The sequence below is a fragment of the Oncorhynchus keta genome, chromosome 23, assembly GCF_023373465.1.
Source record: "Oncorhynchus keta strain PuntledgeMale-10-30-2019 chromosome 23, Oket_V2, whole genome shotgun sequence".
Classification (NCBI taxonomy): Eukaryota; Metazoa; Chordata; class Actinopteri; order Salmoniformes; family Salmonidae; genus Oncorhynchus; species Oncorhynchus keta.
This window is the reverse complement of record NC_068443.1, coordinates 43,853,591-43,864,520: the sequence shown is the minus strand read 5'-3', so window position 1 is coordinate 43,864,520 and position 10,930 is coordinate 43,853,591. Positions and strand designations below refer to the sequence as shown.

Here is a 10,930-nt window from a genome sequence, read left to right as displayed (position 1 = left end):
AGATGACAACATTCATTCATAACAGCAAATACATATAATCCGTAACCAAATACATCTATCTAGATTTAGAAATTGCAATATGGCTTAACGGTCAAGGGTTAACCCTTGCTTAATAAATCAGACTGTAATACCAGCTTTCTAGGGACACAGTCTAAATTAAAGCACTGCAAAAACGTGGATAGTTTCCTTACAAGCAAGAATGCTGAGTAAAATTACATTTGAACTTACTGTACTCGTTGTCTGAAAAATATCAACAGGAAAGTATTATTTACCCAACTTTTTGGAGCGCCTGTACTACAGTTGAGATTTCTATCACCTGGCACATGCACAAATTAATTCAACCATTTTAACATCTGCAAGACTTCGGTTAGTATGCATCCATTTTATATGCCTTAGGTGACGAGCAAACAAAGTGTGATAACCACACACAGAGACCTGCGTTTTGAAGTCGGTTTAGTAATACTATCAGAACTCAAAGTATAAGCTTGTTTCACTCCATTGTTTGTGAACGATATAATTAAACAAACAGTGTGGGCTATATCCTCAAAACATGGTTAAAACTATCATTTAGATGATCCGTCCTTGCATCCATAGTCTATGAATTTGAGTGTTTACAGGCTGGTTGAGAGTTGTTTTAACTGCAGATTGACCCTTTAAGTTTCCATTCTTAAGGTCAAATATACACTTTCTGAAGCCAAGGCATACATTGCATGTTTTGATTTGATTTGTGATTAAATATTCGTGTTAATACGTTAAACTTAAATTCAAGGACGTTTTCACTTGTCAACATACTGCTTTTCCATTCTACCTTAAAACAACCACGTCACAATATTGCTTCCTTCGTCACAAAGAGGAATGGCATAGAACAGTCCCCGCCCAGCTGTAACAGACGTGCCTATTTAGATTTAAGGTTGTCTTGAACACAGCAGATTCCCTCCGCCACAAGCTTTGACAGAAGAGACAAAATGCAGCGGGTATCATTGGCATTGGTCATTTTCACCATTGCAATAATCACAATCCAATCGGTGCCCATAGAAACAAGTGGTGAAATGGTAAGCTTGCTATGTGATTTCTTCTTCACTGTCTTAAACGTTTTTGGGGAGTAACATTGTTTTTTTTTTGTGATTGCTTCTGATGAGTAGACTAACATTGGTGAGCAATCCTTTGATTCCTTGACTCTTATGGTCCTTCTGTAGCACAGTTGGTAGAGCATGGCGCTTGTAACGCCAGGGTAGTGAGTTCGATTCCCGGGACCACCCATACGTAGAATGTATGCACACATGACTGTAAGTCACTTTGGATAAAAGCGTCTGCTAAATGGCATATATTATTATTATATATTATTATTATATATTACTCTTGGATCAGAGGAAACTCTTAAATGTGGGACATTCATTGCAGCATTTAATTTAGTTTGCTTTGGAATAGGATGGTAACATGTAAGAGGTTTTGACATGTAGGGGCACTAGCTATAGAGATTATTTAACAGTTAATCGTAATCATCAAAGGGTTAAACGCACAAAGTTACTCTGAATCCATGTTCCGCCAACACATTTTTTTTTTTTTTTTAAAAAGCAAGCACCTGATCATAATCAAATTGGCTGATTTTCTTATTTTCCCTATAGTCCCAAGCTTAACTTAAGATCTGTGTGTTAGTCTTTACTTTCACATTAATTATGAATGGATGTCAATGGAAGATTTGGGTAAACTTCTGAATTATACCTATATAGATATAGTAAACAGTAAGTGTCGGTTCACTGTACTCCGCAGATTGAGAAAATGCAACACGTCAGCATGAGCCAGTTTCGCAGGAGAAGGGGGACTGACGACTCATTCAAGAAACCCTCACAGTCCTGCTCTGGCTGCTACTCTGTCATAGGAGACCCCACTACGACATGATCATCCCGCTAGTGAGGTGAGCCATAATTTCACAGCTCATAAAGTCCTCAGTGACTGAATACCCTCAGATCAGTAGGACTACGTGTACTGTACTGTAATGAAACGTAACGTAACGTGACTTAAGTTGAGTTGTTTATTAATACTACATACAACCACGTTGACTCATCCTGCAGGAGCTGGTTTCACCTTTCCAGAGGACAAATCAACAAACGTGGAATCACCAGAAACTTTCACTCCAAAGAGCAAGAAGAAAATACTAAAACCAAGGAACTATCCTCAAAGTAAATATCATCACTGGCACCCCCCTGTTTTCTAAGACAAAAATGAACGACACTTTCATATGAATCGTTCATTGATGAACGCTGGCTGCGTCTTGTGGGAGCGCCTGTTGAAATGTCCTTTTCCCCCATATCCTCATTTTGACTCATAAGGGCAAGAAGTACAATTTAGGCATGTCATTATCAATGACTTCAATTTAGAGCTTTACGCATGCTGAGTCACAGCCTGCTTAAACCAGACTGAATGCTGTGCTCACATCATGTTGAGCACAAGTTTCAGTGTGGTTTAAGCAGGCCAGCTGAGTCATAGGCTGGTTGAGGCACAAGTGGTATTTTAAAAAATGTGTCATTGAAACCATGCCACAACTCCAAAACCATATTGGCTAAGTTTGAAACCAATTAGCAGTTTTAACCAATCAGCATCCAGTATTGGACCCACCCCTTTGTATAAGCTTTGTTAATGTATCAACAAAGTCGTCTTATGTGCCATAACTGAAAGCAGTGTCCCCAAAAGGAACACTCCAATCTTACCCCAGTCTATTTGAATAAAGAGGCCTAGTTGAAAAAAGAGGACCAGATGCTTTCTTGGAGAGGTTTCAATTTTATTACACTCTTTAGTAAGAACATGGTCTCTGAAGGAAACTGCACAGATACCTTGGAGATCAACGGTGTGAGAGCTTCATGTTCATTGGTGTTATTCCAAACCCAAGGACAGTAGATGATAACTTGAGTGTCAAAATGAAGAAGTGGCCTTGTCCCCAAATGGTCCTCAGTCTTTCCACTAGTAACTAGATGTGTTGGAACCTGATAAGACAAAAAAAATGCCAGAATAGTATCGGACCCCAGTCAGACTAGCCGTCACCATTGGAGTCGGCGACAGGACGCTAATAAATCAAATCAAGTATAAAGGACTTGAACAATATTTAATAGATATCATTTACAAATAGTATGAAGAAAGGTGTGAATGTGTTTCTGCACTTGCAGAAATGATTTCCGTGCTCAATGAACCAACAACCTACTAGTATGGTGGACCAGGAGTGACAACAAAAATAAAAAAATAAATGTGAACATAAACCAATGATATATTATTGATATATATTAATGCGTTAATAATGCACTTCTAAAGTAATAAACACATAATAGAACATTTGAAAACTGATGAGGAAATATATACATTGATTTCTGTACATTTTCAATACTCATGTATACATTTTTCCAAAAGATTTTGTCACTCCTGGTCCTTGATAATTACAAGCAACCGAACAACAACCTACTGGTTTCTACAAGGGTGACTAGCACTTGGAAGATGCTCCCAAAAACAGGGAACAACGTCACACATCGCTCACATGCCAGTCAGCTTTCACATGCAGGTGTGTGAAATGTTTGAGGAAATCAAGATAATTGTCATCTGTGTGTGGATATGCTTTAGGAAGAGATACACAGGTAACTGCCAAAATAAAGGAAACACCGACATAATGTGTTTTAATAAGGCGTTGGGCCACAGCGAGCCGTCAGAGCCCCAAGAGCAGCTTCAATGCACCCTGGCATAGAGTCTACAAGCCTGGAACTCTATAGGAAGGATTCAACACCATTATTCCATGAGAAATTCCATCATTTGGTGTTTTGTTGATGTTGATGTCAATATTATAAACAATCAGGCTGTTCTCCCTGACGAATGCTTCACATTCAGAAAAAAAGTCAGAGTTTTTACATTTACATTTTACATTTAAGTCATTTAGCAGACGCTCTTATCCAGAGCGACTTACAAATTGGTGCATTCACCTTATGACATCATAAGATATTGTTCAATTGAACTTGCCACCACAATAGAGGTATTTTAATATCGTGAAGAGTGCCTTGCTCCTCCTCGGTTTTTGAATGGGACTGTAGTAGACTTTACCTTGAGGTGCTGGGCCGCCGTGGGGCTCCAAATGGGGAGGAAGGGGAGTTCGTCTCCCGACAGGCTCTGATGCACTCGTGCACCTGTTGAGAGGAATATCGTGTCAAAGGAGGTCATGCAATCTCACCCATTGGAATATATTGCGTGGAGTTCACCTTGATAATATAAACAGTGCCGGCTCCCAAAATGAGTACTGGAACCTATTTCAGTCCACGTCAAGCACTGTTACTATAATAGCATAAACAGAAAACAAGTTTACAACCAGAAAATTACATCATGAAGAAGTCATGTGCCAATGGTATTTTGCCTGCTGGGCTATTAATCTTCTATTAATCTTCTTTTTTGATATTGCCTTTGCCTCAGAGTTTATCTCTGAAGTTAGCTACTCACATCGAGGGGTGGTAGCGGCTCTCCTCCCCATCCAAGATGCCGTGGTAGCTGCCGATCTCCAGCTCCAGGCGCATTTTGTTGCCCAGCAACGTCTCATAGTCACGGCGTTGCTGTTCAGTGTCGCCATGGACGTCGCCCAGCTCTGACTTCAGCTTGCCAATGACGGATCCCAGGTTCTGCAACTCGATGTCATGCCAATGCTTGGCGTCGTTCAGGGAGTTCTCCAGGCCGCGCTTCTGTTGGAGCAAGTTGACACAGTTGATGCAGTTGACACCTACACACACACACACACACACACACACACACACACACACACACACACACACACACACACACACACACACACACACACACACACACACACACACACACACACACACACACACACACACACACTTTGTGTTTCATTCGTTCCATTCTAACCATTCCAATTAGCCCGTCCTTCCTATTTCTACCTCCACCATTCTCCACTTACATACACACTATTGGTGATGTTGGGCTGTCCCCAAAAACGTTGCCCTATATAGGGACACTGTAGAGGTGACGGCTCAATACGTACCAGTGCTCTGATGGACTCGGTTTCGGCCTGCAAACTCTGGATTTTACAACCAGCATCGTTATACTCCGTCTTCAGACTCTCCAGCTCCTCCTCCTCATGACTCAGCTTACTGCCCACACTCTCCTCCTGCTGAACACACACACACACACACACACACACACACACACACACACACACACACACACACACACACACACACACACACACACACACACACACACACACACACACACACACACACACACACACACACACACACACACGTCAAGCTATGTCAAAGAACAGGTGTATTCCGTTTGTTTTGCCTGGCCCCTGCTAGACACAATAAACCTCAAGCTGACCTCATAATAGATAAACAACTAACGACAAATGTAAATACATTTCAACCACTTATTGATCCATCAAAAGTAAATATGGATTTCTCCCCTTTTTACTCAGATGTTAAAGGTTGTAAGTGTGGGGAACTACAGTATCAACTTACCTTGTATTCCAGGTAGGCATCGGTCTCGGCACGGTTCTTCTCGATGACTCTTTCCCAGTGGGAGCGGATGTAGGCCAGTATCTGGTCCAGATTTGTCTCAATGGGAGCGTCCGGTTCGTCCACCTCACGGCCTGCCATCTGGTTGTACAGCACCCTCACGTCCTGGAGGGGGCAGAAGAACACCTGGGAAAAGGGCTTTTTGTTCCACCCCAACACCAATACACCAGATTCATATAATCAATACGATCCTAATCATCTGATTTCCAATAACAACCAGCTGGATGAGGTGTGGGCTTTCACTCTGGGTTGGAGGTAAATGCTTGTCAGTGGGCAAAACCCCACAAGAAAGGAATCCTATGGAAATGCTAGCAGTTAGGGTTTCTCATGTGCTCCATTTGTTTCTATGCTGGGTAAATAAACTTAACGAATACACAGGAACTGTCTTGGGGATTCAACTAAGTGGGAAATTGTATTGTGTGCGATTGTATGTTGACGGGAATATACCCTTCTCTAATATCCCACTCTAAAAACCCGACAAGGAACCCTATGACAAAGTTAGCGGTCTGCTGGTCATCTGTTTTTTCCAGTATGTGCTCCATCCTTCATGCTTGACTCACCTCCTCGTGGTTGCGGGCCAGGTCTCGGAGCTCAGCCCTCATGCTGTCCATCTGGCTCTCCAGGTCTGACTTGGTCAGGTTGGCATCGTCAATCACCTTGTACAGAGAGCTGATCTCCTCCTCAACCGCTTTCCTAAAGGGCTGCTCATTCTCATACCTACAGGATGGAGAGAAAGTGAATCTCAAAAGACAGAGTGTTCTTCTCCATGCTCTTCTCGTTTCCCCAGGTTCTGACGTTTTGGGAAGGAGGTGAGAAGAGAGGAGGTGAGGAGAGAGGATGTGAGGATGTGAGGAGAGTGTACACTCACCGGTCCTTGAAGTCCTCAGCGTTGGCCTGCACATTCTCTGTCTGCAGCATTAGCCTGGCATTGTCGAGGATGGACTCACTAACCTATGTGGGAGGTTTTGCAATATGTCAGTCTGTCCACTAGGGTGCAACAGATGCTCTGAAGTCCAACTTAGGGTGAAAATGCCTTGTTAAAAGCATGGATGCGCCTTTACAACGTCTTATTATGAGGCGTATGGTATGTTAAGCCTCTCTATGCAGGTCATTTTCAATGGACTCAAAATAGCTGTTATTAAGCGAGGATCATTATGAGATCCCCATTATAAGACCAGACATTATAAGCAGTGGTGTGGTGGAGGGTAAACACAGGTAGACATCATTTACACAACTTTTTTTTATTTTGCACGAGTGTTTACCCACCTGTCGCTGAAAACTGCATACAGGGAGTGTTACTTTATACACCGCGAAAGGTGGGCAGCTTTTACCCAACTATTTTGTTTACTCACTACATCACTGATGATAAGGGCGTCATGCATGCCTGTGCCAAGTCTTGGAGTGCATTATAATGGCATCACAATGCATTGCACCTCATCAATGGAAGACTGCTATACTTCTACATCATTTCTTAATTGGAAATCCAGCCGCCATCAGACTCCCTCTCAAGGCTGGCTGGCACTAGAGACTCCGTGGGACTCCACAGAGTCCGGAAGATTGGATATATTTATTGTGCCCCTAGCGCATGGAATGACCTGCAGGCCACTTTGAGGCTTGACTCTCTGGTCTCGAAGGGTCAGTTTGGGACTTTGAGGAGGAATGCGGTGATGTTTTGATTGAGGTGTAATTTTTATCTGTCACTTTTGAATTTGATTTGTTGTATAATGTGTCATTGTAACCGTATAGTATTGTATTGAGGCTGATCACGTTGATGTATTGATCCCAGGGCAGCCTTATAAATGAGACCCTGGTGTTAATGGGTTTCCCCTGGTTAAATAAAGGTAAACAAATTCAAATATGCTAACAGTCCCACAGTGCAATAAACAATTGAGGATCATGAACACTGCTTCAAAGTTAGACTCCAAAACTGTCCCTTTTAAATGAACGCACTATCCAGTGCAAATCCCGCCACAATCTCCAGCTCCAATCACCCACTCAGTCCGTGCTTCAACCTACTCTCATCTGGTCGGAGGCACAGAACAGCAAAATGCTGCACTGCTGCATCGGCAGGAGCTTTCTTAACTTCATTCTAGGACAATTCAACAACTCCCTCTCTTATTTACCTGTACCCAGTTGTCTTCCCAGTCCTTCTCTACCCCTCTCCTCCCATTCTTTCTCTTTCCCTTCTTATCAGTCTGTACCCTCTACCCATCATCCTCAACTCCCTCTCCCTCTTCCTGTAGAAGTCATCCTAGTCCTTCTCTACCCCTCTCCTCCCGTTCTTTCTCTTTCCCTTCTTATCAGTCTGTACCCTCTACCCATCATCCTCAACTCCCTCCTCCCTCTCCCTCTTCCTGTAGAAGTCATCCTAGTCCTTCTTTATCCCTCTCCTCCCTGCTCTTCCTTTCTCCCCCTTACCTATCTATATCCTCTCTACCCATCATCCTCAACTACCTCCTTCTCTCCCCTTCCTTACCTGCCTGTAGACGTCCTCCCAGTCCTGTCTGAGGGGACCCCAGGCTCCGGCACTGGACGCCTTACGATCCAGGCAGTGTCGGATCTGCTCCTCCAGCTGCTGGTTGAGCAGCTCCAGGGCGTGCACCTTGTCCCTGTACTCCATCAGGCAGCAGTTAAGGCTCTCAGCACCCCCGGGGTGCTGCCTGCCACCAGCCCCAGCCCCATGGGGCATAACAGGCACAGCCGTGCTCCTCAGCCCCTGCAGGAACACACTGCTGATGCCCAGGGCACGCCGCGACACTCGCGTGCCCAGGCTGCAGGTGCCGCCCGTGGGGGCTGTCCCCACAAAGACGCCCCGGGGGGCTGTGGTGATGCCCGCGGTGCCAGCCCTGGTGCTGGCGCTACCCGGGCGCTCTGCAGCGGAGTGCTGGCCCAAGAAGGAGGACCGACGTCTTGGCAGAGGCATGGCCCTTGTACTTGGAGAATGTGGGTATGAGACGAGAGAATGCGGGAGCGTGTGCGTGTCAGAAGAAGGCTAGTCACCATGCATAGACATCATTGAGTGGCTTGAGAATATGTTGGGTGGCCTGTGGTGTCAAACAGCCCGTGTCCCTGGGCGCATGGCTCTTTATTGCGGCTTGGGCTTCTGGAAAGCAGAGGGGCTTATTGTTCCCCTGTGGTGTTTGTGTTGTCATTGTGACAGTGGCCTGGTTCAGGTTGGTGTATTGGGGCTCTTTGTGTGGGTGCTGGTTGTTTGTTTTTGCTGCTTCAGCATTGGAGCCCTCTCAGGAAAACTCCATTGAGCGCTGGCTTGCGCACCCTTTCCCCAAGCACAAACTGCCACCGGTGCGTCGTCTGACTAGACAAAATCTGACTGGAGATGCTTCTACCTCCTCTTTTTGTATGTGTGCATGACTGAGTGTGTGTGTGTGTGTGTGTGTGTGTGTGTGTGTGTGTGTGTGTGTGTGTGTGTGTGTGTGTGTGAACTTCATAAATCAGGTCATGCATCACTGTAAAGAGTATAGTGGTCCTTCTGTATATTATTATATTATATATTATGCCCAATGACTGTAAACATGAAAGACTGGAGAAGGGGCCAGAGGAATGTTCAGTATGGCCTGTTTTTTTCAAATCCAAAGTTAGGATGTGTTTGATCAAAATACGGTCAATGAAAGCCCAAGGATTTATTAAATAATTGTATATTTTAAATATAAATGTTCTATTTTCAATAACATTATGAGAGCCTGATTATATTCTTATTTTCAATGATAGTCATAGGCGTGTGTATCGGTGGCAAGGAAGCCAGGCGCAGGGGAATCGATCTTGGTAAAATGGAGTAGTTTATTAATAACTTAAAACATAACTTCAAAACCATTAATAAATTAACAAAACAAAGTGGGTACGAGGACCCGTCGCGCACCAATACAAACACGAAATAATAACAAACCATCTCTGACAAAGACATGAGGGGAAACAGAGTTTTTTTTTTAAACCTTTATTTAACCAGGCAAGTCAGTTAAGAACAAAGTCTTATTTTCAACGACGGTCTAGGACCAGTGGGTTAACTGGTCTAGGACCAGTGGGTTAACTGGTCTAGGACCAGTGGGTTAACTGCCTGTTCAGGGGCAGAACGACAGATTTGTACCTTGTCAGCTCGGGGATTTGCAACCTTCCGGTTACTAGTCCAACACTCTAACGACTAGGCTACCCTGCAGCATTGAAACCAGGTGTGTAGGAAGACAAGACAAAACCAATGGAAAATGAAAAATGGATCAATGATGGCTAGAAGACCGGTGACGTCGACCGCCGAGCACCGCCCGAACAAGGAGAGGGACCGACTTCGGCAGAAGTCTTGACAGATATTCGGATTTAATCTCTTCAGTTTGTGTTGGAAAGGGTTAAAACTGATGAGAAAAAAAAATATTTTATAAGGATTTTGCTTATTGGTGATGTGATGGCGGCTATCTAAGCTCATGTGTAGCAACACATCATCGGGTCTCACACTGTACTGTTCATGTGCAGACCATCAAATTAAAGGCACTTCCTCGATATAAAGTCGTTTTTGACCTAAATGAAAACGTGTCAGTTTGTCACTTTCACAAGGTTGGAGTAATATCATGACCAACTACTTAAGACATTGGCTCAAATCTAGGTCGAGCCTTTCAATTTCGAGAGAATTAACAACTGAGGAATATTTGTTCATATGTTTCATTGACTTCTCAAACCCAAAACCCCCGACCTGGTCTGCTTCTGCTTCCTGGGAAGTCTTGTGATGTTGCGCCTCTGGGTTTAGAAACTCTGTAGATTCATCTATAGATAACTCACCACTGACTAGGCAGGGGTAGGCAACCCTGTTCCTGGAGTGCTGCAGGTACTGCAGGATTTTATTCCAACTAGACACCACACCTGACCAACTGAGCTAACTGATCAGGTCAATGATTGCCTAAATTCAAAACACCTGGTCTTCCAGGTTGGTTAAATCAAAAACATGAAGTGCCTGTGGCACTCCAGGACCAGGGTTGCCTAACTCTGAGCTAGGCCCTCAGAAGTTTGATAGAAGGCTGTCTTTCAACTGTAGAATAAACCAATCACATTTGGACATATAATGGGTGGGACCATTTTTACAAAAACATATGGAAACTTCTGCCTTCACGAAGGCCTACATATCACTGCTCAATAGACCCTTTTCAAGATGAACTTTCGACAAGAAGTTACGTTTCAAATGATCATCTGGTGAGTGGAAATGTTATTTTATTATTGCAGCTCACTTGCGGTTGTTAGCTATCACTCTGAAAAAAATGTGTTCCGTGTGTGAAACATTGTTGCATTTAGACTTTGTTCACTGGTTATTTTTTTGTGCTGAATGTAATGAAGATGTTTGCAATGGGAAGTACAGTATATAAGGAGGA

The 10,930-nt window shown here is 43.7% G+C and overlaps 1 protein-coding gene and 1 long non-coding RNA gene across 2 annotated transcripts; one reads left to right on the top strand and one right to left on the bottom strand.

The window, feature by feature from the left end:
* Window positions 1-875: 875 nt before the first annotated feature.
* LOC118402455 (uncharacterized) lies at window positions 876-2,738 on the top strand. Its single transcript, XR_004829492.2, has 3 exons — window positions 876-1,052; window positions 1,771-1,915; window positions 2,073-2,738. It is a non-coding gene; the product is annotated as an uncharacterized LOC118402455 (long non-coding RNA).
* A 28-nt stretch (window positions 2,739-2,766) lies between these two features.
* On the bottom strand, window positions 2,767-8,642 carry LOC118402454 (phakinin-like). Its single transcript, XM_035800669.2, has 8 exons — window positions 8,041-8,642; window positions 6,433-6,515; window positions 6,125-6,281; window positions 5,508-5,669; window positions 5,027-5,155; window positions 4,468-4,703; window positions 4,078-4,160; window positions 2,767-2,981 (listed from the first exon to the last, which is right to left on the bottom strand). The coding sequence occupies exons 1-8, from the start codon at window positions 8,485-8,487 to the stop codon at window positions 2,959-2,961; spliced, it is 1,320 nt and encodes a 439-aa protein (XP_035656562.1). The 5' UTR covers window positions 8,488-8,642; the 3' UTR covers window positions 2,767-2,958.
* Window positions 8,643-10,930: the final 2,288 nt, after the last annotated feature.